The 23,772-nt window shown below is 45.1% G+C and overlaps 2 protein-coding genes across 2 annotated transcripts in view; one reads left to right on the top strand and one right to left on the bottom strand.

Moving 5' to 3' along the window:
* NCOA5 (nuclear receptor coactivator 5) overlaps positions 1–23,772 on the bottom strand; it is a 126,210-nt gene that overhangs the window by 59,317 nt on the left and 43,121 nt on the right. The gene's annotated exons all lie outside the window — the stretch shown is intronic.
* HEATR3 (HEAT repeat containing 3) overlaps positions 1–23,772 on the top strand; it is a 36,236-nt gene that overhangs the window by 5,496 nt on the left and 6,968 nt on the right. Inside the window, exons 3-12 of the mRNA XM_038753339.1 lie at positions 351–438; positions 2,912–3,024; positions 7,072–7,181; positions 8,980–9,120; positions 10,994–11,280; positions 12,598–12,688; positions 12,808–12,965; positions 13,320–13,402; positions 13,803–13,939; positions 21,108–21,196. Coding sequence (XP_038609267.1) covers positions 351–438; positions 2,912–3,024; positions 7,072–7,181; positions 8,980–9,120; positions 10,994–11,280; positions 12,598–12,688; positions 12,808–12,965; positions 13,320–13,402; positions 13,803–13,939; positions 21,108–21,196 — 1,297 coding nt within the window. The remainder of the gene's footprint in view (positions 1–350; positions 439–2,911; positions 3,025–7,071; positions 7,182–8,979; positions 9,121–10,993; positions 11,281–12,597; positions 12,689–12,807; positions 12,966–13,319; positions 13,403–13,802; positions 13,940–21,107; positions 21,197–23,772) is intronic.

Genomic DNA, 23,772 nt, shown 5'->3' with positions numbered 1-23,772 from the left:
TATATGTTTCTACTTAGACTATAACATCTGATCAGAGATACAGAAGCAGCGTGGCTCGGTGGAAAGAGCCCGGGCTTTGGAGTCGGAGGTCATGGGTTCGAATCCCGGCTCTGCCACATGTCTGCTGTGTGACCTTGGGCAAGTCATTTAGCTTCTCTGAGCCTCAGTTACCCCATCTGTAAAATAGGGATTAAGACTGTGAGCCCCATGTGGGACAGCCTGATCACCTTGTATCCCCCCCAGCGCTTAGAACAGTGCTTTGCACATAGTAAGCGCTTAACAAATACCAACATTATTATTATTATTATCAGAGAGTGGGACATAATATTGCTTCTTTATTCCTCATGTAGAAACCTCAGTGCCTGCGGAGGGTTTGAAGTTTGTGATGATATGGTTACCAAGGACATTATGACCCCCCTTATTGCACTTTTAAAAGAGGTGGGTGGACTTGCCGTGTTTGATATACTTGAAGATTAAAAGTGAAGTTATTTTACAAATTGATTATGGTTCCTGGTTTCTAAAGGTGGGAAATATGCATGGTGTCTTTTTGTGTACTATTCCTTCTTTTTCCCTAGGGGCATTTGAATGCAGAGCAGAGATTTTGACTACCATCCCGCCCTAGTACTAGCCAAAAAAGGTGCTCTGCCTTGCTAGAATTGTAAGTCCCTTGAGGACAGGAATCATATCTACCAACTCTGTCATACTCTCCCAAGCGCCTGGTACAACACTCAGGAAATACTGATTGTTGTGGGCTGGGAATGTGCGGCTAACTCTGTTGTATTGAAGTCTCCAGAGTGCTTAGTACGGGGTTTTGCCCATAATGAGTGCTCAGTAAATACCATTGATTGATTAATTGCACAGGTTCCATTATTGAGCACTTACTATGTGCAGAGTACTGTACCATTAATTGTATTTATGAGTGCTTACTGTGTGCAGAGCACTGTACCAAGCTTGGGAAAGTACAATACGACAATAATAATAAATAATGATGGCATTTGTTAAGTGCTTACTATGTGCCGAGCACTGTTTTAAGCACTGGGGTAGATACAAGGTGATCAGGTTGTCCCACGTGGGGCTCACAGTCTTAATCCCCATTTTACAGATGAGGTGACTGAGGCACAGAGAAGTGAAGTGATGTGCCCAAGGTCACACAGCAGACAAGTGGCAGAGCTGGGATTAGATCCCATGGTCTTCTGAGTCCCAGGCCCGTGCTCTAGCCACTACACCATGCTGCTTCCCCGTGTCAGTAAGCAGTGACATTCCCTGCCCTTACAGTCTAGACGATAAAACACCTTGTGTTTTGCATCTGTTAATAATAATAATGATGATGATGGCATTTGTTAAGCACTTACTATGTGCAAAGCACCGTTCTAAGCGCTTGGGAGGATACATGGTGGTGGAGTTGTCCCACGTGGGGCTCACAGTCTTAATCCCCATTTTACAGATGAGGTAACTGAGGCACAGAGAAGTTAAGTGACTTGCCCAAGGTCACACAGCTGACAATTGGCAGAGCTGGGATTTGAACCCATGACCTCTGACTCCCAAGCCCGTGCTCTTTCCATTGAGCCACGACAAAGTTTTCCATGTTCAAAAAACAGTGATTGATAGATGGTTTGACAAACCTTTTCCAGTGAAGAGCATCAGACTGACAGTCCAGAGCCCTTCATTAATATAATAACCTGCATAAGGTATTAACATACTGCCCTGGCAGCCAAAAACTCATGTTTATTCTTGCTCTTAAAGTTAATCCCAAATGATTGTCAAGGCAAGCCTCCCTCCTTTCTTCTCCCCATTGTTTCTTTCTTAAAGAGCCTCCTCCCTTTAAATTATGTCAAAACAGTGGCAGCAAAATGGGTTTGAAGATTTCATATTCTACTATAATAATAGTAATAATATTTATTAAGTGCTTACTGTGTGCAAAGCACTGTACTAAATGGTGGGAGTCCATAGGTGGGGATAATTATTACTTTTGTAATAGTTGTGGTTTTTAAGGGCTTTTACTGTGCCAAGCACTGGGGTAGAAAAAATACAATTAGGTAAGACACAGTCCCTGTGCCAGTGAGGTTCTCGGTCTAAGGGGAGAGAGAACTGGTATTTAATCCCTATTTTACAGATTAAGAACTGGAGAGCTGTTAAGTGACTTAAGCTCACCCAGCAGGCAAGTGGAAGAGCCAGGATTAGTACTTTAGTCTTCTGACTCCTGGTCCTGTGTTTTTTCCACTAGGCCATGCTTTTTGAAGTTATTAACTAATCCAGTAGGATTTAAAACTCCTCATCTTCAGTTGACAGAGCCTGGCATATAGCGCTTAACCGATACCATAAAAAAAAAGTAGCCGCATTTTCACGTTTGACCATAAACTATTGTTAAAACTGCGGTTAGAATTACTGCCTTTCTGGATCTTTGGTCAAAACTTCATCCTGCACTTTTTATGCCTAAAGCTGGCCGTTTAACTTTCTCACCCTGTTCCTAGATTGATGATCCTTAAGTACGCTGCTACTTTTCTTGTATAGCCTCAGGAATTTTACTAAAGAAAGTGAAATAAATGTAAAATACATACTATCTCCTATCCTTTAAAGCTTCCCTTGAGTTATCTGTGAACTGATTTTGTTTCCTGGAAAGTTACTGGATTTCACCTTAGAGATACCGGTGCAGGAAAATCGTCTTTCTCATTTTTAATGGAAAGTTTACCACATCCTCCTTTCGTGAAAACTTGCCAGTATTTTAATTGGAGTTCTACGTAGGTAAAACTGGAAAATTGATGTGGAAGTAATACTGTCGTGTCTGAACATTTGACTGGCATATTAACATTCGTAGTTATTTAGTATTTCCAAGTCATTGTTGTGTCATTGGCGGTTTGATTTAACTTGACCTCCCCCAAAATAGCCTTCTAATCGTGATATTTGTTTACAGTGTAGTATCGGACTGGATTCCAATGGCGTATCTTCACAGAACAATAAAGATTTAAACAAAAATTACATCGAAGACATAGCTAATGAGGCTGTGAACGTGCTTTGGAACGTATGGTAAGGCCCTTCTTTCTATTTGTCTTCCCAAGTACCGAGCTTTATATGGAGCAATTCTTTGTTCCACAGTTGAAGTTCTGAAAGATAAGTGCACTTGTTTATGTTTAATAATGTAAGTAGAAACTCACTTCAGGCAGGAAGTCTTTCCAGGTTAACTTCTCCCTCCCCTTGTCCCACGAGCCACAGTCTTTTAGTGTGCCATATTGGGTTTTCATTCAGGCTAGAATGTCATTAAGGAATTAGAAGCATTTGTCCTACACAGCAAGCCTGTTTGGATATGGGTCGGGGGGAGGGGGACAATGACAGAAAAAGACAGTGTTCACTCTTGTACGTGGTGTCAGAAATAGCGAGCTCTGTAATACATGTTTTCCTTAACACAGAGTTCTGCAAAAGTTGTCCCTTGTGCCCGAGGAGAACATCGGCTTTCTGCCCGTTTACTTGTTTGTTGTCTGTCTCCCCCCTTCTAGACTGTGAGCCCATTGTTGGGTAGGGATTGTCTATTTGTGGCTGAATTGTACTTTCCAAGCACTTAGTACAGTGCTCTGCACACAGTAAGCACTCAAACATGATTGAATGAGTAAATGAATTCTCTCTTTTTTTTAAAATACTAGTTGTTACACACTTACTATCTGTACTGTACTAAGTGCTGGGATAGATACAAGCTAATCAGGTTGAGCACTGTTCGTGTAAATCATTCATTCAATCGTATTTATTGAGCGCTTACTGTGTGCAGAGCACTGTACTAAGCGCTTGGGAAGTACAAGTTGGCAACATTTAGAGATGGTCCCTACCCAACAGTGGGCTCCTACATGGGGCTCACAATCTTAATCCCATTTTACAGAAGAGGTACCTGAGGCACAGAGAAGTGACTTGCCCTTGCTCACACAGCAGGTCTGTGGCGGAGCTGGAATTAGAACCCAAGTCCTCTGATTCCCTCGCCTGTGCTCTTTCCAATAGGCCACACTGCTTCTCTGCTTCTTTTGCCTTCCTTTAGTTGTGTATCAGCCTATGTTTCTTTGTCTCCCCCATTAGATTGTAAGCTCCTCAAGGGAAGAGCCTGTTTCTCATTCTATTGTAATACCCTAAGGGCAGTGCTCGGAGTAATGAAGTTGCCCAATAAATCCCATTAAATGCCATGTTATAGGATTTTTCTATACCTTTTAATATTTAACTTTCTCTTCTTTGTAATTGAAGCTGCAAAATGAGAACAACTGTCAGTCATCAATTTTTATCGATGTCTTTTTTGAGTGCAAGAGGCAGGTAGCATAGTCTGGTGGAGAAACCCTGGGTCTGTGAGTCAGGAGATCTGGGTTCCAGGCCTGGCTCTATCCCTACCCTGCTGTGTGGCTTTGAATAATAATAATAATAATAATAGCATTTATTAAGTGCTTACTACGTGCAAAGCACTGTTCTAAGCACTGGGGAGGTTACAAAGTGATCAGATTGCCCCGCAGGGGGCTCACAGTCTTAATCCCCAAATGAGATGAATGAGATGTGTTACCTGTCAGGGCCTAAGTTTCCTTATCTGTAAAGAGGGAAAATATTCACAGTGATGTTGTAAGAATAAAGTGAAATCATTAATGAAAAAAAACCTTTGGAACAATCAAAAACAGTATCCAAATTTGAGGTATTATTAAGGTGTTAAGTTCCGCTCTTGCTTTAAAATGTTAGGCACAGTATAATTTGGGGCAAATTATATAAACAGGTTAAACACAACATAACACTACTGAATTGTGAAAGGCTCATTTGTAGTAACATACTGCTCTTAATGACAATTCTCTATGGTTCCATTATAATGAACCAGAAACAGAATGTAGCATGAGATTTTACTGATTTAGTCATTGCAGCAGCAGCATTTGAGAACCCACTCGGTGCAGTGCATTCTACTGAGTGCTTGGGAAGTACAAAATAGAAAAGTGACACTGCCTGCCCACAGGGCGCTTACGCTCAATTGGGTACACAAACTACTACAAAAGCAGTAAAATTTCATGTTACATTTTCTCTGCTTCCAGCAGGAGAAGCAGGCATGAAAACATTTACAACGAGAATGAGTCATGTACAAATACATTTGTCTTCCTTCACGGAGGAGGATATAAATAAATTACTAAGTCCTAGAGTTGTCTGAGGGGACGATAACGGCTCATGGCGGAGGAAATTAATTGGGGAAGTCACGATGGATGAGGTGGGATTTGGAGAGGGCTTGGAATGTGTGGAGAGCTGCGGTGGCTACCATGGCCAATCTTCTCCATCCCAGAGAGTACAGTTCTCCTTAGCCTTGTCCAGTTTTTGCTCCTCTCTAGCAAAAACTGCCTGGCCAGTGGGCCCCCGAATCCAGACCGGGGAAGATTGCCCTCTCTTCGCAGGGATCTTTGGGGCTGGCAGATAGGTTGCACCACTACCCTTTCAGTCTTGTTTGCTTGCTCCAAAGGCCCTAGGGTGGTCTCCTCTAGCCAACCAGGGTCTAAGCCCATCGGAGGCCCATTGTCTCATGATCACCACAGCAGACAAGCTCAGATTAGAAAGGAAGCTGCACAGGAGATATGCATGAAATCGGACCATGAGGGGTTCAGGGCTGGGGAGGTGCATAGACCAAGTGACAGCCTGCCTAACTAAGGTGAGATTTTCTCATCGTCTTTGTCAACAACAGTGAAAAGCAGCATGGCCTAGTGAACAGAGCACAAGCCTGGGAGTCAGAAGGACCCGGGACTAATCAAGGCTCCACCACTTGACTGCTGTGCCAACCTTGAGCAAATCACTTCACTTCTCTGTGCCTCAGTTACCTCATCTTTAAAATGGGGATTACTACTGAGAGCTTTACGTGGGACCTGGACTGTGTCCAACCTGATTAACCAATATCTACCCCAGTGTTTAATACAGTGCCTGGCACATATTAAGTGCTTAATAAATACCATTAAAAAAATAGTACACTGAGTTCTGCCAGAACATAAGCATTCACTACGTGCTTTGGCTAGAACACGATGGCAAAATTAGGGGTCGTTCTTCCAGCCTGCACATCTATGTAGATAAAGCAGGTGCAGTGCTGAAAGGAATGTTTGGGCGAAGCGACTCAGGGTGAGTGGTACAGTGTGCACTTTCTGTCACGGGTTTCTGCAAAAATGCGGCCTCTACATTAGAGGAGAACTGGGTATATTTATTGAGCACCTGCTGGTGCAGAGTGCTGGCCAAGACTCTTGGGAATCATGCAGAAGAAGGGTGAGATGTGATTCCTGCACTTGAGGAATTTACGGTCTGGTGGGGAGACAAGTTGATCTAGGAAAATGGAACTAATTAAAAGAGGGTGAGAGTAGATTAGTAACAGATGGGGCAGGTAAATACTGAGGTGGCTGATGGAATGGTACAACTAGAAAGGTGGGGGTGGGAATGTGTTCTGGAGGACGGGGCTCTTCAGAAAGGCTCGGAAGGGGCGAGGGACCTGATTTGGTTAAGCTGAGTGGGAAGGATGTTTCGGGGGGGAAAGCTCAAGCCAGCCATTCCGTCAGTGGTAATTTTTGAGCCAGGAATGAAGAGTAGAGCAAGCGACCGGGAGAAGGGAGAAGAGAAAGGTGTGAGCCGAAGTGAGGTAGGGAGAAAGGGGCAATGAGTATGCAGAAGCCCACTGATGGCCAGAGTTTTGTGTTTTGTGCAAAAAAAAAAAAAAAAATGAGGGGGACTAATTGGAGTTTTCTGAAGAGGTGAACCAGCCATTGAAATCAGGCATCTGGGCAGTTTGTGCTTGCATTGATCAACTTGGGGTTTTCCAACTTGATCTCATTATAATGCAAGGATTGGAAAACTTGAGAATTTCACTGCAGTGGGATTTCACGGGTAATGGGGCCATTCTTGAATGCCATTTTTAGTTTAGCTTCAACCTCGTGAAAAGTGCTCTGCTTCATTTCAGTCTTGTACATTTTTTAAGTGTTTCATGTGCCCAAAAGTCCTGCAAGAACGTGTTTTAGCAATAAAGCAAAATTAAGTCATGGGAGGTTTTGGTTAGTGTTTGAGGTGCAAGTGTGAATAATAAAACGTTTTCCCTCTTCTTTAATTTAGTGAATGCAGTAGCCGAGCAGTGTCTATATTCAACAAGGAAGGGTGTTTGGAGCATCTAATTAAATTCTTAAGTAGGTTTTCCACCAATGTTGAGTTGGCCATTTCTGTAGGTAAGTGGAGAAAAAGTGGTAATGTGTGTATGTAAAAATATGAATTTAATCAGAAAACTTGTGTTTGAAATAGTAATGATACTCATGTACTGCAGTTTTGTTTTTTGGGGGGGAGTTGGTTTTTTGTTTTGTTTTTCGTTTTGTTTTTTTTGTTTGTTTTTATAATGTACCAAATACAAAGTCGAGGATATTCTGAAACTTGTTTTCATTTGCCTCTTTCTACTCCAAATGCAACTGAAAATTGAAAATCATTGGACTGGTTTTTCATACTAATTCTTTAGGTTGAGAATTTGAAAAAAATCCATGTGCTTTTAAAATTTCAGATCCTTTGTTTTGCATCACTGAGTGGTTATAAGTTTAGTTCCTCGTTATTGTCTTTTTTTTAGAATGTTCTTCTGAATAGTTCAAAAAACTTCAAGGCAGTGTACTTTGTCTTTGCTATACCGTTTGTTTTATTGATTTAACTTTATAGCATCGTGTGCTTAAGTTGTAGCTTTTGGTGTAGAGGTAGATTCAAGTCTGTTTTTTACTCAGTAAACCCTTTCCCATTTATCTTTTTGTACTTGGGTTATTGACGTCTTTATTTTGAGAGGGGACTATATGATTGTCTTTTCTTGCCACTTGTCACCCTTGTACGGATCTTGGGATTAGCTAAACAGTTAAAGACAATGGCTAATAAATTTGGAATAATCCCATATTTAAATTTAATCTCAGAACAGAAAATTGAGCCATTGTAATTTAGAAAACTGGTTTGTAAATGCCACTAACTATACTAGGAGACAGTGAAAAGTATATGGGATGCATTCACTGTTTATGTACCAAGCTCCTCCTCTGTGGAACCCCCCTCTGCTAATTCAGTTGTATTTCTCTATTTTTAATTAGTATTTCTCAGAAAACAGGTCATGGGCCTGGGCCTTGATTTTGCAGCACTCATGTGTATGCAGGAGGGATTGGAGTTAAAATACTGAATCATAACTATGTTTTGCAGTTGAGATCTCAGTCCCTTTTTTGGCATTTAATGAGCATGTGTTTTTTAACCAGGACTCTTTCACCAATCGCCTCTCCCCATTTTTATTATTAGATTTTGAACACCCTGATGGAGAGGGGCCTTGTCTAATTTCCAACTCTCTTTGTTCTTTTCTTCTTTTTTTTTTTTGTTAGGCACTATACAGGGCCCTGGGGTAGACCAATCAATCAGTGATATTTATTGAGCACTTACTACGTGCAGAGCACTGTACTAAGCTCGTGGGAAATTAGCAGAACCGTTCCCTGTTCCATAACCCATTCCATAACGAGTTTTTAGTTTAGATGAAAGACCCACATGGGGCTCACAGTCTTAATCCCCATTTTGCAGGTGAGGTCACTGAGGCACAGAGAAGCAGAGTGACTTGCCCAAGGTCACATAGCAGACAAGTGGCAGAGCCAGTACTAGAACCCAGGTCTTTCTGACTCCCAGGCCTGTGTTTTATCCACTAGGCCATGCTGCTTCTCTAATGCTGCTTTTAGCGTTTAGTACAGGGTTCTGCACACAATAAGAGCTTTATAAATGTCATCCATAATACCCCTACTTTCCATTAAAGTCCTACCAAAAATCAGAAGGAGCTTAGAGGCCCTGGAGCTGTTCTCCAGTGTTGTATAACATCAGGCCTGAGAAAAGGAGGCACACCATCAGCCATAAACACACGTGGCTTGAAAGCTTAGGAAAAGTTTGGGGATTTTCCACTGGGCTGCTGGGTTGCGACAGATCACCTAAGGTGGAACTTGGTTAGCAATGATCGATTTTTGTTTGTCTCCACAGCATATTGTTTACAGGCAGTAACAGAAGACAATCCAGAGCTCCTGAAGTCTTTCACTGTTTCAGCACTGCAGGTGCTTGAATCAGCAATGCTCGATCCCGACAGTTCAATGGAGCATATTCTGCTGAAAACATTGGTGGCAGGTATAATTTAGCTGTAATGGGACGGTAGACCTGTGTGGAAATTGGGAACATGTCCATGAGTTGGAAACTGGAGTGATATTTTTCCCTGGACCAGACTTTCATTAGACAATAATTAAGCAGTTGATGTGCCGTTAAGATGCAGGATTTACAGAGGTTACTGCTCTCAATATTTGGTTTTTTTTTTTGGAGGGGATGCAGTTATCTTTGGCTGAAAACTTCAGTATTGTTTCCGTTCCTAGGGATATGCAGCTTTCTAGTATGGACTTACCAAGAGACCGAGCTTCTGTTATTTTTGTATAGAATTGTTTTTTTTTCTAAATAAGAGCTGAAAAAGGCAGGGTTTGTCTAGTAAAATGTAGGCTTTAGCGGTAGTAATGATATCAGAGCAAAACAGATTGTGTCTTGGTTTTGAGAAGTATTTTGTTTTTTGAATTTAGAGTTTCTCCTTAGGGGCAGGGCAATCTGATTAACTGTTTTTCTTGTTTTCTCTAAGATTAAAAACTGGTATTTTAAGGACTAGCATGTGTCAATCACTGGGGTAGGTAGAAAATCATCAGGTGGGGCACAGTCGAAACGGGAGGGAGAACAGGCGTCTATCCTCGTCTTTTCCTTTCACCCTGGCATTATGGTGTCCTTTGGTTATCTTTCTCCGAAGGGGTGTACCAGGCGGGGGTCACGTACTTTGTCACTCACACCAACTTTCTTCCAGGCTTTAATTTAAAGACTCGTCTTCCTCCATTTAGATTTGAGTTCTGAATGCCTGAGGCACAGTTGAGCTTGAGCTGGCCTCCCTCAGATGTTTTCCTAGGCCACTGGATGGCCAAAACCAGGACCCCCCAAATCCTTCGTTCAACCTTACTGTATGTCTCGTGAATCCCAATACTTCTGCATCTGGCAGGCAGGTCATAAGGCGGCCCTCTGGAAGGTCACAAGCAAAGCTAATTTATGGGCCTTTTGATCAGAATCTCTCACTATTGCTACCTGCTTCTGCCTATCCTAAGTAGAGCATGCTCTATCCTAGAGCATGGGTTTGGGAGTCAGAAGGTTTTGGGTTTTAATCCCGACTCTGCTACTTGTCTGCTGTGTGACCTTGGGCACGGCACTTCACTTCTCTGTGCCTCTGTTACCTCACCTGTAAAATGGGGATTAAGACTGTGAGCCCCAAGTAGGACAAGGACTGTGTCCAACCTGATCGACTGATTACCTTGTATGTACCCTGGTGCTTAGAACAGTGCTTGGCACATAGTAAGCGCTTAACAAATGTCATCATTATTAAGAAGGCACTGGAGGTACTTGAGGAGGAGGAGATTAGATACATGAAGACTGTGAGCCCCATGTAGGACAGCCTGATCACCTTGTAACCTCCCCAGTGCTTAGAACAGTGCTTGGCACATAGTAAGCATTTAACAAACATCATTATTAATCTTCTAGACTGTGAGCCCACTGTTGGGTAGGGACTGTCTCTATGTGTTGCCAATTTGTGCTTCACAAGCGCTTAATACAGTGCTCTGCACATAGTAAGCGCTCAGCGAATATGATTGAATGAATGAATCTATGTTCCGAATGAGTATTTCTGATATGGTATAAACAGAAATGTCCCTTGCTTTATGGATGAACCAGAATCATAAACCCTCACAAGACTTGGCAAGGAAAACACTATTTTTTATGTACTGGGGGAGAGAGGAGATGCTGGAACAACCTGGAAAATGTAGGGACCTCACGTTTGTCCGTTAACGTTAACTCAGCCTGGCTGCCTTTCCTAAGACGATTGAAATTTTAGGGTAAGGGGATCCACTGTCTTGCGGGAACTGCAGCTACAGAGGAATTCCATGAATGAATCCCTAGTTACTGATACTCAACTTTTCCTGGTTAGGTACCGTTTGGAATTTGAAGGACATCGTTCCGTCCAGGAGTCAAGCAGACACCATAAATGCCCTTTTGAAGACTTTTTCTGACGTTTTGGAGATAGATGCTGGTGAAACAGTTATTAAGATGAAGAAAGCTGAAACAGAAAGGTTAAAAGCTGCTGCAGAGGGTGAAGCAGAGGAGGAGAAGGTTGAGGACATGAATGAGTCTGCTTTGAATAATGATGATGAAATGGAAGAGATTCCCCACAAAAGAAAAGTCAGAAGGAAAACCTTCATTTCAGATCTACTGCCAGTAAGTCTAATGCATAGTTCGGTATCCAGTGACACTATGTAATGATTTATGTGCTCCAAACTTTATATTCTCATTCATTTACAAAGTCAGTTTTGCTTAAAAAGAGTGCAATATTGGGAATTGGCCGCTTTATACACTTAGATGGAGGGCATTAATTTCTCCTTTCTTGTCGGTAAATCATCATCAGTGGGGTTTATTGAGCACTCGTGTGCAGAGCACTGCACTAAGCGTTTGGGAGATTACAGCACAACAGAGTTGACAGTCACATTCCCTGCCCACAACGAGTCTACAGACTAGAAAGGGACACAGATATTAAGATAACTTTATAGTAATGTATAGCTATGTACATAAGTATGATCCTTATGGGTAGGGAATGTTACTGTTCTTGGTTGTAATGTACTCTTCCAAGGTACAGTGCTCTGCACACAGTAAGCACTCAATAAATACGATTCAGTGGAATTAACTCTGTTTTCTTGAGCAGCAACTATATCTTCTGTAGTCACTTCAAAAGAACAGTGGCCTTTGATATTCAGAATTCTACCATATGTATATAAAACTAGGAGCTTTATTTTCAATCTTTTCAAGAAATTGTTCACTGCATCCTATTAAGAAACAACAGAGAACACATGGCTTATCAAAAGCTATGGCCTGTGCACGCTTTCCAAAAAAGCCTTTCAAGTAGCTGGGGCATAACAGCACAGGGCCAGTGCTTAAGTTTTTGTGAAAATCCTTCTCCGTGCTCATATTCCCACAATATTGCAAGGTATACCCGGGTTGACTTGCTAGCTTTAGAAAGAGAGTGGTGTCCTGGCAAGAACATGGGTCTGGGAGACAAAAAAGCATGGGTTTTCAGGACCTCAGGCAAGTCACTTAGTAATTTTTGCCTCGGTATTCTCAGTCTTGAAAATGGGGATAATAATACCTGCCTCTCCCTACTTCACAGGGATGTTGTGAGGATAAAATGAGATAATTGAAGTGAAAGCACTTTGGAAAAATAAAGGCGCTCTCCAAATTCAAGGTATTATTGTTGTTTATCGGCTTTTGCCTTCAATCAAAATTCATTTAAATAGGCCTTGTAGAGAGGATGTAGCATAGCACCAACTAGCTCAAGCACTTTGTAATGCCAGGAACCCTTCATATTTGAGGCTGTAAACCTGCTTCGTGGCCCCAGCTTCTTCTGCCTTTCTCTGTTGTTTTTCTCCTATTCCCCGCCTTCTCCCGCCCCGAATTCCAGTGAGAAAACAGCCAGTCTGGATTCATCTCAAGAGCTTTGCCATACTTTTCCAGGCGTTGAGAGTCTGTTGTTTGTGTTTGTAGCCCACTGACACGGAAGTGAAACAGACAGTAGCCTTACTGGCCGCTCAGCAGACTACCCTGGAGATCATCGTCAACATGTGTTGTAGCGAAGGTAAGTCTTCGTCTCTGGGCGTTCCTTGGTCTGTGCAATAATGAGATGGAAGAACGGCTTAGTCACGGGCTTTCTTGGATTTCTCTGCCACCTGCGTTGTGGGTTGTTTTCCTGCTCAGATTCTTCGGATGACGAATGGGAAGAGCTCTCCAGCAGTGACGAAAGCGATGCCGTTATGGAGAATTCCTTCAGTGAGTGCGGTGGGCAGCTCATGTCCCCACTTTGCCTGTCCGCTGAGGTGCTCTCTGCTCTAACCAACTCCCTCATTCCAAAGAAGGTATTTCATTCCAAGATCTTTGTGGAAATCGCTGAGGGCTTGAAAAGATGTTGGTTTTATGGGTTCGACCCAAGGGGCAGGCGCAAGAAAGCCAGTCCCTTCAGATTTTCCCCCGGTTGATGAGCTGGGACGGGAACCAGGAAGGTGCCCCCTGAAAGAGCATCGGTTCAGGGGCACTCAGCCCTGTGAGGCTCCCGTTATTTTTCTCCATTTCCAAGGAACTGTGGGAACGGAAACTTAATTGTCACTCTTTGGTTTAACCGTTTTATTGGGGGAAAAAAGTGTCTTGAGAGTCCAACAGCCCCACAAGCGTAGTTCGTGTTGCCGTGCTTATGTGCCTTTTTGTATCCCCAGATTTTTGAGAAAACTGCTTTTCTGAACAGCGAAGCAGTTGACATCTGTTCCAGCAGCCCTGCATGGAAGCCATTGATTAGAAAGTAGGAGTTCTGCTACTTTTAGCATAAATTTGTCACTGATTACATGCAGTAATGGTTCTTTAACTAGAGGATAAAAGATTGGTCATTTTTCAAATGAAAACCGGACCCTCTGTCTGCAATTCACGAATGAGCTACCCTAGTGAGATCTCAACCTGTTAAATCAATTGCTACCAAAGCCAGCTCAGCTTCCGTTCTATTTACCGTGGAAATGCGAACTTCCCCAAGACAATTCTGTCACTGTCACAGATTGAGCCTGTCCCCTCACCTCGGTGTCCGTCCCCCCCGCTCTCGAGTCCAGCTGTGGACACTGAGGTAGACTCTCTTCTTGTCACCGTTTGAGTAACCGGAAGGCCACGTATTGGTCCAGGGGTCGACCGACACACTCCTCTTGCTGTTTCAGGATGAACACGGTACAGTGTAGAGCGCTTACGTGCCTTCAGAGTATTGTGTCTGTGTTGGATGCGGATTGTCTCGGAGGGGCCCCAGCTCTGCAGACACTTGCTCAGCATTTGTCCCAACTCCTTTTTTCTCAGCCAGGTAAATGTTTTTGTGGCTTAAAATGTAGTGAGGTGAGAAAATGTGTAAGGATTTTGGTTGCCGGAAGTGACTATTAAGGACAACTCAGTCTGCCGATAGATTTTTAAATTTCCCCAGCTTGCAAAAATGTTAACGCTCAGGGGCATACTTTTTAAAGAAACGAGCTGGAGTCATCTAAAAACTACATGAGAAAGCAGCGTGGCCTGGTGGAAAGAGCACACGCCTGAGAGAGGATCTGGTTTCTAGTCCCGGCTCCCCCACTCGCCTGCTCTGTGACCATGAGGAAATCACTTCGCTTCTCTGGGTCTCAGTTTCCTCATCTGTTCTCCCTTCTACTAGAAGCATGAGCCCCGTGTGAGACAGGGACTGTCTGACCTGATGATCTTGTTTCCACCCCAGCGCATAGTACAGTGCTTGGCTCGTAGTAAACGCTTAACAAATGCCACAATTATTACTACTAATTTTCAGTTTTATGAAAAAGTTTTCTCCCCTCACCTTTTGATTTCTTTCAGGTTGATTTGCAAGGCAGAATTAATGCTTCCAACAGTTTGGATTCTTGTCAGTTTTTTCATTCCTGTCTCCCGCCTTTACATTGTAGTAGTTGTTCCCAGGCACAATTGTACACTGTTAGGGATTTTTTATTATGTATTCTCAAATGGCATAACCAGGGCTCATCACCTGGAATTCAGGGTCCTCTCTAGTTGGAAAATGAGTGTCTTTTTAGTGGGGTGGAGTAGGGGAGAAATCCTGTTAAGGCTCTCGGGCTTTAAATAGGACCAGGTACAGAATGAACATTGTCCTTTTTGGACTCTTTGAGGGCTTGGTACTGCTTTTGATGTAATGGCAACTATTACCAGCTCTTCTTGTGATACAATTTTTGAGTTAATCTTTTAAAATGGAACTACACCAAGATTTATTTTTCTTCACGTTGACACCTAAATTGCAATGATTCTGATCATCAGTATGTGTCATCATTCAGATTAGGGGAAAGGTATTCTTTATAGGGTGGCATAATTGTTCTAAGAAAATAATTTCAGAAAGGGTTATGTGCATCGCTCAGGGAAATGCTATTTCCCCTGGGCATCTCCACCACGGCAATTCCTACCTCTTTGCCCCTTTAATCTCATTTACTGACTCTTTCTCGACCTCTCCTGCCTCACTGTGTGTGTCCCATAAATTTCTGTTATGGGTCCCTTTTCTCACTCTCCAATCTCTCTCTCTCTCTCCCAGAGTTTCAGTTACCAGGTGACTTTGAAATGGACCTCACCAGCCCCAAACTCTTGCTGTTCTTCTGGCATTTTAAATGGATCGTCTCATCTTCTCTGTCAAACCTAATCGTCCTCCTCATTTCCCATTTCTTCCCACAATACTCAGGATCCTGTATCCATTTTTGAATTCTCACTTTTAGCCCTCACCTTTAACCTGCGGCTTGATTCTGGTGGTTCTTTATTGTACTTTTGGCCACCTCCCTGATTCAGTCTCCTACCTGTTGCAAAGCAGATTACTGTTCAAGCCTCCTCGTCGCCTCTCTGCCTCCAACTTCCCCCTTCAGTTTGGACTACTAAACTCCACAGCCCAAATCATCTTTCTGAAACATTCTGATCATTGGCTTGGGGTCTGCCTGTGAACTCTTTCCTAGGCTTATCTGGGCGATTCACCTGCAGTTCCCTAGCTATTCTGTTCTTCCCCCAAGCAAACTTTCTCACTGTCCCTTGTCTCAGCTGTTCCGCCTCCAGCCCCTTGCTCAAACCACCCCCCCTCCCAAGACCTCACCTCCCCTTCAAATCTACCAAGCCATTGCTCTTCACACCTTCAAAACCCTTCTGAGGTTGCATTCCCTCCAGGATGCAGCTTCTTCCTTTTCCTTCTCAGGGTCATTTTCTCCCAGATAACACATTCCCTCCCGCCATCTCAGCGCCCCCACGGACGCCCCGCCTGCTTCCACCCCCCCCACTTCGGAGGCCTTCCGTAAAGTGCCCCTCATCCCCCCCCCCCCCTTCCCGGTCCGGTCCTGACTGACTCTCCCCCCGCCCGCCCCCAGGTAAAAAGCCCTTGTTAGCACCTTGTTAGCACCATGTTACATGTTACATTAACGACAACCTCATTCACACCTCCTCAGCCCTCCCATGCTAGTTGACTGTTCGCTCCCCTCCCCAGGTATCTCTGCTCCCTGACCCCCCTTAACTGGCCCACCCTACTCCAGCTCTTAATAGTTTGTATCTGCTCTCTGTGGCATCATTGTTTGCCAATTCTATTATTGCCATAGCATATTGATTGCTCAACTACACCCTGTGATGCCATCGCCTACTTTTATCATTGCTACTGTTTTATTGCTTCTGCATCTCAATTGTTAACCCCCCACTGTACTGTCACTCGCCCTGCTGACCTCACCATGAACTTTCAGTTCCCTTGCTCCCAACTGCCATTCCCATTCCTCACCTTCCCCTTCCCCTCTCCCACCCAGCTGTTTCCCTCCCTCTCACCCACCAAGACCGCTCCCCCTCAACCCCTACCAAGGATTCCTCTGTACCAGCGCAGGTCCTCTGCTTCTCCCTCCCGACCCCCCTCCTCCCCTTCTCCCCGCCCCCACCCCATCCCAGTTCTCCTTTCCCATCGCCACCCCCCCTTCCCACTCTCCCCGCCCAGGCCCCCGCCAACTCATCCCAATCCAAACCCTCCCCACCCCTCGCACCCTTCCCCCTCCCTCCCCACCCTCGACAGCTGATGCCAAGTGTGGCCTCTGGAACCCCCGCTCCGTTTTAAGTAAGATTCCTTTCATCCTGGACCTTTTCCTTTCCAGTTCTCTACTCCTCCTCGCCCTAACTGAAACATGGCTGTCGTCGGACGACACGGTCTCTTCTGCTGCTCTCTGCAGTGCAGGCCTCTTCTTCTCCCACTCCCCCAGACTCACTGGAAAAGGAGGAGGTGTCGGTTTCCTTCTCGCCCCCCAATGTCGCTTTCGCACTATCCCTCCTCCCCCTTCCCTTTCCTTCCCCTCCTTTGAAGCCCACATTATTCGCCTCTACCACCCCCTCCAGATTCTTGTAGCCGTCATCTACCGCCCTCCGGGCCCCACTTCCAACTTCTTTAACGACTTTGACCCCTTCCTCACATTCCTTCTCTCCTTCTCCATGCCCACTCTGATCCTTGGAGACTTCAATATCCACATGGATATCCCTAACGACTCCTCTGCCGCCCGCCTTCTATCTCTCCTTGACGCTGCCAACCTCTTCCTCCACCCCACCTCACCCACTCACCAACTTGGTCATACCCTCGACCTCATCATCTCCTACCGCTGCACTGTGTCCACCCTCACCAACTCTGTGATCCCTCTCTCTGATCATAATCTTCTCACCTGCCTCCTCACTCACACTCCTTTCCCCTGTAAATCCGTATTACTCCCTCACAGAGATCTCCGCTCTCTGGACCCCACCCATCTTTCGGAACGCCTCACACCCCACCTCGCCGCCCTCTCCTCTCTACCCAGTCTTGATGATCAGATTACTGCTCTCAACTCTACCCTTTCTACTCAGCTAGACTCGCTCGCTCCCCTTTCCCTTCGCCGCTCTCGCACCACTAACCCACAGCCCTGGATCACTGCCACTGTCCGCCTCCTTCGCTCTTATGCTCGAGCTGCCGAACGCTGCTGGCGAAAGTCTAAACACCATGCCAACCTCGTTCACTTCAAGTTTATCCTTTCCTGCCTTAACTCAGCCCTCTCTTCTGCCAGACAAAACTATTTCTCCTCCCTTATTGACACCCATGCCCATCACCCCCGCCAGCTCTTCCGTACATTCAACTCCCTTCTCAGGCCCCCGGTTCCTCCCCCTCCTCCTTCCCTCACCCCCAACGATCTGGCCTCCTACTTCATTAACAAAATTAAATCCATCAGGTCCGACCTCCCCAAAGTCTCTTCCCCCCTTTCTCCAACCCCCCGGCTCTCAACATTCTCTGCTACTCTCCCATCCTTCCCAGTGGTATCCTCAGAGGAACTCTCCTCCCTCCTCTCAAGTGCTACTCCGGCCACCTGTGCTTCTGACCCCATTCCCTCTCATCTTATGAAATCTCTCGCTCCATCCCTTCTCCCCTCCTTAACTTCCATCTTCAACCGCTCACTCTCCACTGGTTCCTTCCCCTCTGCCTTCAAACATGCCCATGTCTCTCCCATCCTAAAAAAACCCTCTCTTGACCCCACCTCACCTTCTAGTTATCGTCCCATATCCCTCCTACCATTCCTTTCCAAACTCCTTGAACGAGTTGTCTACACGCGCTGCCTAGAATTCCTCAACAACAACTCTCTCCTCGACCCCCTCCAGTCTGGCTTCCGTCCCCTTCATTCCACGGAAACTGCGCTCTCAAAGGTCACCAATGACCTCCTGCTTGCCAAATCCAACGGCTCATACTCTGTCCTAATCCTCCTCGACCTCTCAGCTGCCTTTGACACTGTGGACCACCCCCTTCTCCTCAACACGTTATCTGACCTTGGCTTCACAGACTCCGTCCTCTCCTGGTTCTCCTCTTATCTCTCCGGTCGTTCTTTCTCAGTCTCTTTTGCAGGCTCCTCCTCCCCCTCCCATCCTCTTACTGTGGGAGTTCCCCAAGGTTCAGTGCTTGGTCCCCTTCTGTTCTCAATCTACACTCACTCCCTTGGTGACCTCATTCGCTCCCACGGCTTCAACTATCACCTCTACGCTGATGACACCCAGATCTACATCTCTGCCCCTGCTCTCTCCCCCTCCCTCCAGGCTCGCATCTCCTCCTGCCTTCAGGACATCTCCATCTGGATGTCCGCCCGCCACCTAAAGCTCAACATGTCGAAGACTGAGCTCCTTGTCTTCCCTCCCAAACCTTGTCCTCTCCCTGACTTTCCCAACTCTGTTGACGGCACTACCATCCTTCCCGTCTCACAAGCCCGCAACCTTGGTGTCATCCTCGACTCCGCTCTCTCATTCACCCCTCACATCCAAGCCGTCACCAAAACCTGCCGGTCTCAGCTCCGCAACATTGCCAAGATCCGCCCTTTCCTCTCCATCCAAACCGCTACCCTGCTAATTCAAGCTCTCATCCTATCCCGTCTGGACTACTGCACTAGCCTTCTCTCTGATCTCCCATCCTCGTGTCTCTCTCCACTTCAATCCATACTTCATGCTGCTGCCCGGATTATCTTTGTCCAGAAACGCTCTGGACATATCACTCCCCTCCTCAAAAACCTCCAATGGCTACCGATCAATCTGCGCATCAGGCAGAAACTCCTCACCCTGGGCTTCAAGGCTGTCCATCACCTCGCCCCCTCCTACCTCACCTCCCTTCTCTCCTTCTACTGCCCAGCCCGCACCCTCCGCTCCTCCACCACTAATCTCCTCACTGTACCTCGCTCTCGCCTGTCCCGCCATCGACCCCCGGCCCACGTCATCCCCCGGGCCTGGAATGCCCTCCCTCTGCCCATCCGCCAAGCTAGCTCTCTTCCTCCCTTCAAGGCCCTGCTGAGAGCTCACCTCCTCCAGGAGGCCTTCCCAGATTGAGCCCCTTCTTTCCTCTCCCCCTCGTCCCCCTCTCCATCCCCCCGCCTTACCGCCTTCCCCTCCCCACAGCACCTGTATATATGTATATATGGTTGTACATATTTATTACTCTGTTTATTTATTTATTTATTTATTTTACTTGTACATTTCTATCCTACTTATTTTATTTTGTTGGTATGTTTGGTTCTGTTCTCTGTCTCCCCCTTTTAGACTGTGAGCCCACTATCGGGTAGGGACTGTCTCTATGTGATGCCAATTTGTACTTCCCAAGCGCTTAGTACAGTGCTCTGCACATAGTAAGCGCTCAATAAATACGATTGATTGATTGATTGATTGGTACCTATGCATTCATATGCATTCACGGCCACCCATGCCATTTATGTACTTATCGACATATATTACCCTGCTATTGAAGCAGTTCTTACTCTCAAATCTATCTTAAACCACAGTATTTATGCATTTATCAGAAATAAATTACTCAACTGTTGAACCAATTCTTATTCACTTACCCATCTTAAGCCATCCGCTTTTCCTCCTGTCATTTTATGTATTGTCTCGCTTGTTGTATTGTAAACAACCTGAGGGCTGGTGACTTTGACTATAATTTATGGTGTCATCTCCCAGGTGCTTACTACAGTATGCAGCACCCAGTAGGAATTCAATTAATACTATTGATTGACTTTTAATTATAGGGATATGAGCCACTTTTAAAGAGGCAGCTTTTTTTTCTTTTCAAACTGAAAATATTCAGAAAATGCCTGTCTGATAAGACTGCATGTCATCTCAGTTACCGTTAACAATTGATGTAATTACATGCATTTTTTTTAATCCCCAGCAGTTTCTAAGGGGTAAATACCCAGGCATTCAGATACAACTGTTAGAGGTGCGAAAGTAAACTTACAACCTTTTATTAGGACAAGGAAGCCAACCATTCTAGATTATGGAACCACTAGATGAGTGAGATTAGGAAGCCGTTTCAAATGCAGACTTCTAACTGCCTGCCAAAGAAAGAGGAGTACCTCTAGGAATCATTTAAACAGGGAAATTCTCCAAATGCCATCATGAACTGTTTTATGCGTGCAAAAGGTATACTAGGGCCGCTGTTGCACTATCCTTTGGAGCACTGAGGTTGTGGTGATGAGCGCTTTGTTTTTTGGTTTTTTTTTAAATGGTATTTGTCAAGCGCCTACTATGTGCCAGGTACCATACAAAGTGCTGGGGTAGCTACAAGCTAATCAGGTTGGACACAGTCCCTGTCCCACACAGGGCTCACAGTCTTAATCCCTATTTTACAGATGAGGGAACTGAGGCCCAGAGAAGTAAAGTGACTTGCCCAAGGTCACACAGCAGACAAGTGGCCGAGCCTGGATTAAAAGCCAGGTCCTTTGACTCACAGGCCAATGTCCTTTTCACTAGGTCATGCTGCTTCTCTAAGCGTGTACCTGTGCAGAAAATTGGAATTATTGTCTTAGCCTAAGGGCCACAGGGAAAATGTCAGACACTCGGTGATTAGGCTTTTGTGCACTGATACTGCAGTGACGCTTCTTTTGCTTTAGTTGCTTTCTGCAGAAGAAACAAAGAAAAAATGATTGGAAGATGGAATTTCCTAAGAGTTTTGTGTTGATACTATTTTTTTCTAACTGCAGGTTTTACTAAAAACACTGAATTCCTAGAAGCCATAAGCAGCGCTTTGAGGGCTCTTTTGCAGACGATGGCATCAAAGAACATTTCTCAGGTGAGATTTTCATTTCTTTTGGGTGACGTAGAAGCCGTCTCAGAAATTCAGAACCCCATTTCAGGCCTCTGTACTCAAGTATCTGGTTAGCTGGGTTGAGCTAGTTCATTATTTGAAGATTTAAACTGCTGGATCCTTCCAAGACCAAGTCATCTCTGAAATCTGCTTCAGAATGATCATTTGTCTTGCAAAATGTGGCCTGTCTCTGCCTCAGGCTCTGGCTGATATTTGTTCTCTTTCACTGGCTCTGGTGCTTATCCGGGTGATGGGTTCTGTATCTTTTGTGGTTCCACTGTCAGATTATGACTAAATGTCTTTTGGTCTTGTTTCCTATTCCATCCTAAGAAGGGGAAGAGAAAATTCCTTTCTTCCTTCTCCATTTCCCCTTCCCTCCCTTTCCTCTTCTCCTCTCTCTTTCTTTAGAACAACAGCCCTGGGAGAGGAGGGATGGTGTCAGTGGCCATCTCAGTTGTGGAGATGAGAAATCCAGGAGGAGAAGAAGGGAGGGTAATTAAAAGGGAGCTGAACCACCCAGACTTTAAAGGGATTGCAGGGGAGGAGAGAGAAAGCAGAGGAGCAAGCATCCCACCATATGCAGAGCCCCCTGTGACTGGGATCTCTTCTAAACAGCTGGCCATTCAAATCACTTCCTCCTCCTCATCACCTATTGAACGCTTACTGTGTGGAGGGCACTGTACTAAGCACGCAGATCGAGCACATATCAGTCAGTCGTATAGAGCACATACTCTGTGCAGGGAGCTCGTTGAATGGAAATATGTCTGTTGTATTGTACTCTCCCAGGTGCTTAGTACAGTGCTCTGCACACAATAAGCGCTCAATCAATACGATTGACTGTCTGACTACCGAGCGCTTGGGAGAGTACAGTATAACAGAGTTGGTAGATAGGTTCCCTGCCCACAATAAATTTATAGCCTAGAGTGGGAGTGAAGCATTAAAACAAATGCAGCGCACTGTACTAGGCGCTAAGGAGGGTATGGTATTTATTGAATGCTCGCTTAGTGCAGCATACTGTACTGAAGGCTTAAGAAAGTACACATAAAGCAGGAAGCACCACTTCTTCCCAGAGAGCTTGCAAGAGACGTCAAAATCCACAGTCTCCACCCTGAAGGCACTTGCAGTCACATTGGATCAAGTTGTCCAAATTGTCAGTTGAGGGTGAAGAAAATACGAACCCCACTTGACCTAAATGCATCCAGTCATAGTAACACTCAAAAAATAGCATCAGTTTATTTACTTTTTTCATATTTTCTAATGTGGTAAATCAGGTAAGGCAGGCCCAGAAGTGCAACTCCATCTGGTTGCAAAGAGACCCAAATATTTCCATTTATATTGGCTGTAATTTTTTTTCTTCCCTCGGTCAGGTTGGAGAAAATATTAGAAGTAAATTCCTTTTGTCAGAGAATCTCTCTCCCGAAAGCCCCTCTATGGAGACCCACTTTCTGGTTTATCCACGTTGTGTTCCAATTCTGTTCCGGTCTGAGCGTGGGCCACCTGAGCTCAACAATAGGGAGTCTGTTCCTAGTAAAAGTTTTCACTTTTCCCTCTGCTACTGTGGAAATGGGTTTAACTCGAGGTCCACTTTTCTAGAGAACTCATTAATCTGGAATTAGTCTCCGACTTCATTTCAGGTGAATAAGACTTACCTGTATTTTGAGCTCTTTAATCGTGCCATATTTATTTGAGGATTGGACAGATGTCCAAAAGAGGTCAAGAAAGTCTCATCCTTTGTAGACGACTCCCAAGTCTATCTTAGTAGCCCTGCCTGACCCCTTTCCTTCTCTGCAATATTTGATTACCTGCTGTTTCCAGGATATACACATGGTTGTCCTCCTGGCATCTCAAATTCAAACATCTGAAACTGAACTCCGTCTTCCCCCAATAAATCCTCTCCCTGATCCCACTGTTCCATCCCAGTTGACAACACTGTCATCCTCCCCCTATCACTAAGCCCACAACCTTGGCATTATCCCTGACTCTCCACTGTCTCCCAGTTCCTCACCCTGTCTGTCACCAAATCCCGTTGGCTTCTCCTCTACTGCATTTCTAGCACCCATCCCTTCTGCTCTATCCAGAAAACCTCCATGGAAGTCGAGGCCCTGGTCATAGCCTGGTTTGACTGTGGCACTGAGCCTCCTCGTTGATCTCCCTGCCCTCCACCCCACCCCGCAATCTCTCCCATCTCTACTCCATGCTGCCCAGATCGTTTTTCTAAACTGTCATCCTGCACACATCTCCCTGCTCTTTAAAAACCTCCTGTCCCTCTCTGCATCAAGCAGAAACTCCCGATTGTTGTCTTTAAAGCACTGTCAGCTATCACATCTCTTATCCCTTCAGCTTATCCAGTTTTTTCTCCCACTGTGCCAAACTCACACTCTTCCTTCCTACTAACTGTGCTTCGGTCTCATCTCTTCCATCGCTGTCATCTGATTCACACCTTTCCCTGTGCCTGGATGCTCCCCTTATTGCCATTTCATATCCAATGAAGTACAGCTCCCTCCAACTTCAGAGCCCTTTCACACTAACATTTCTGCCAGGAGACCTTTTCTACTTCATAT

The sequence above is a fragment of the Tachyglossus aculeatus genome, chromosome 11 (genome assembly GCF_015852505.1).
Source record: "Tachyglossus aculeatus isolate mTacAcu1 chromosome 11, mTacAcu1.pri, whole genome shotgun sequence".
NCBI lineage: Eukaryota > Metazoa > Chordata > Mammalia > Monotremata > Tachyglossidae > Tachyglossus > Tachyglossus aculeatus.
Note: the sequence above shows the minus strand (reverse complement) of the source record. Positions and strands in the feature narration are given on the sequence as shown.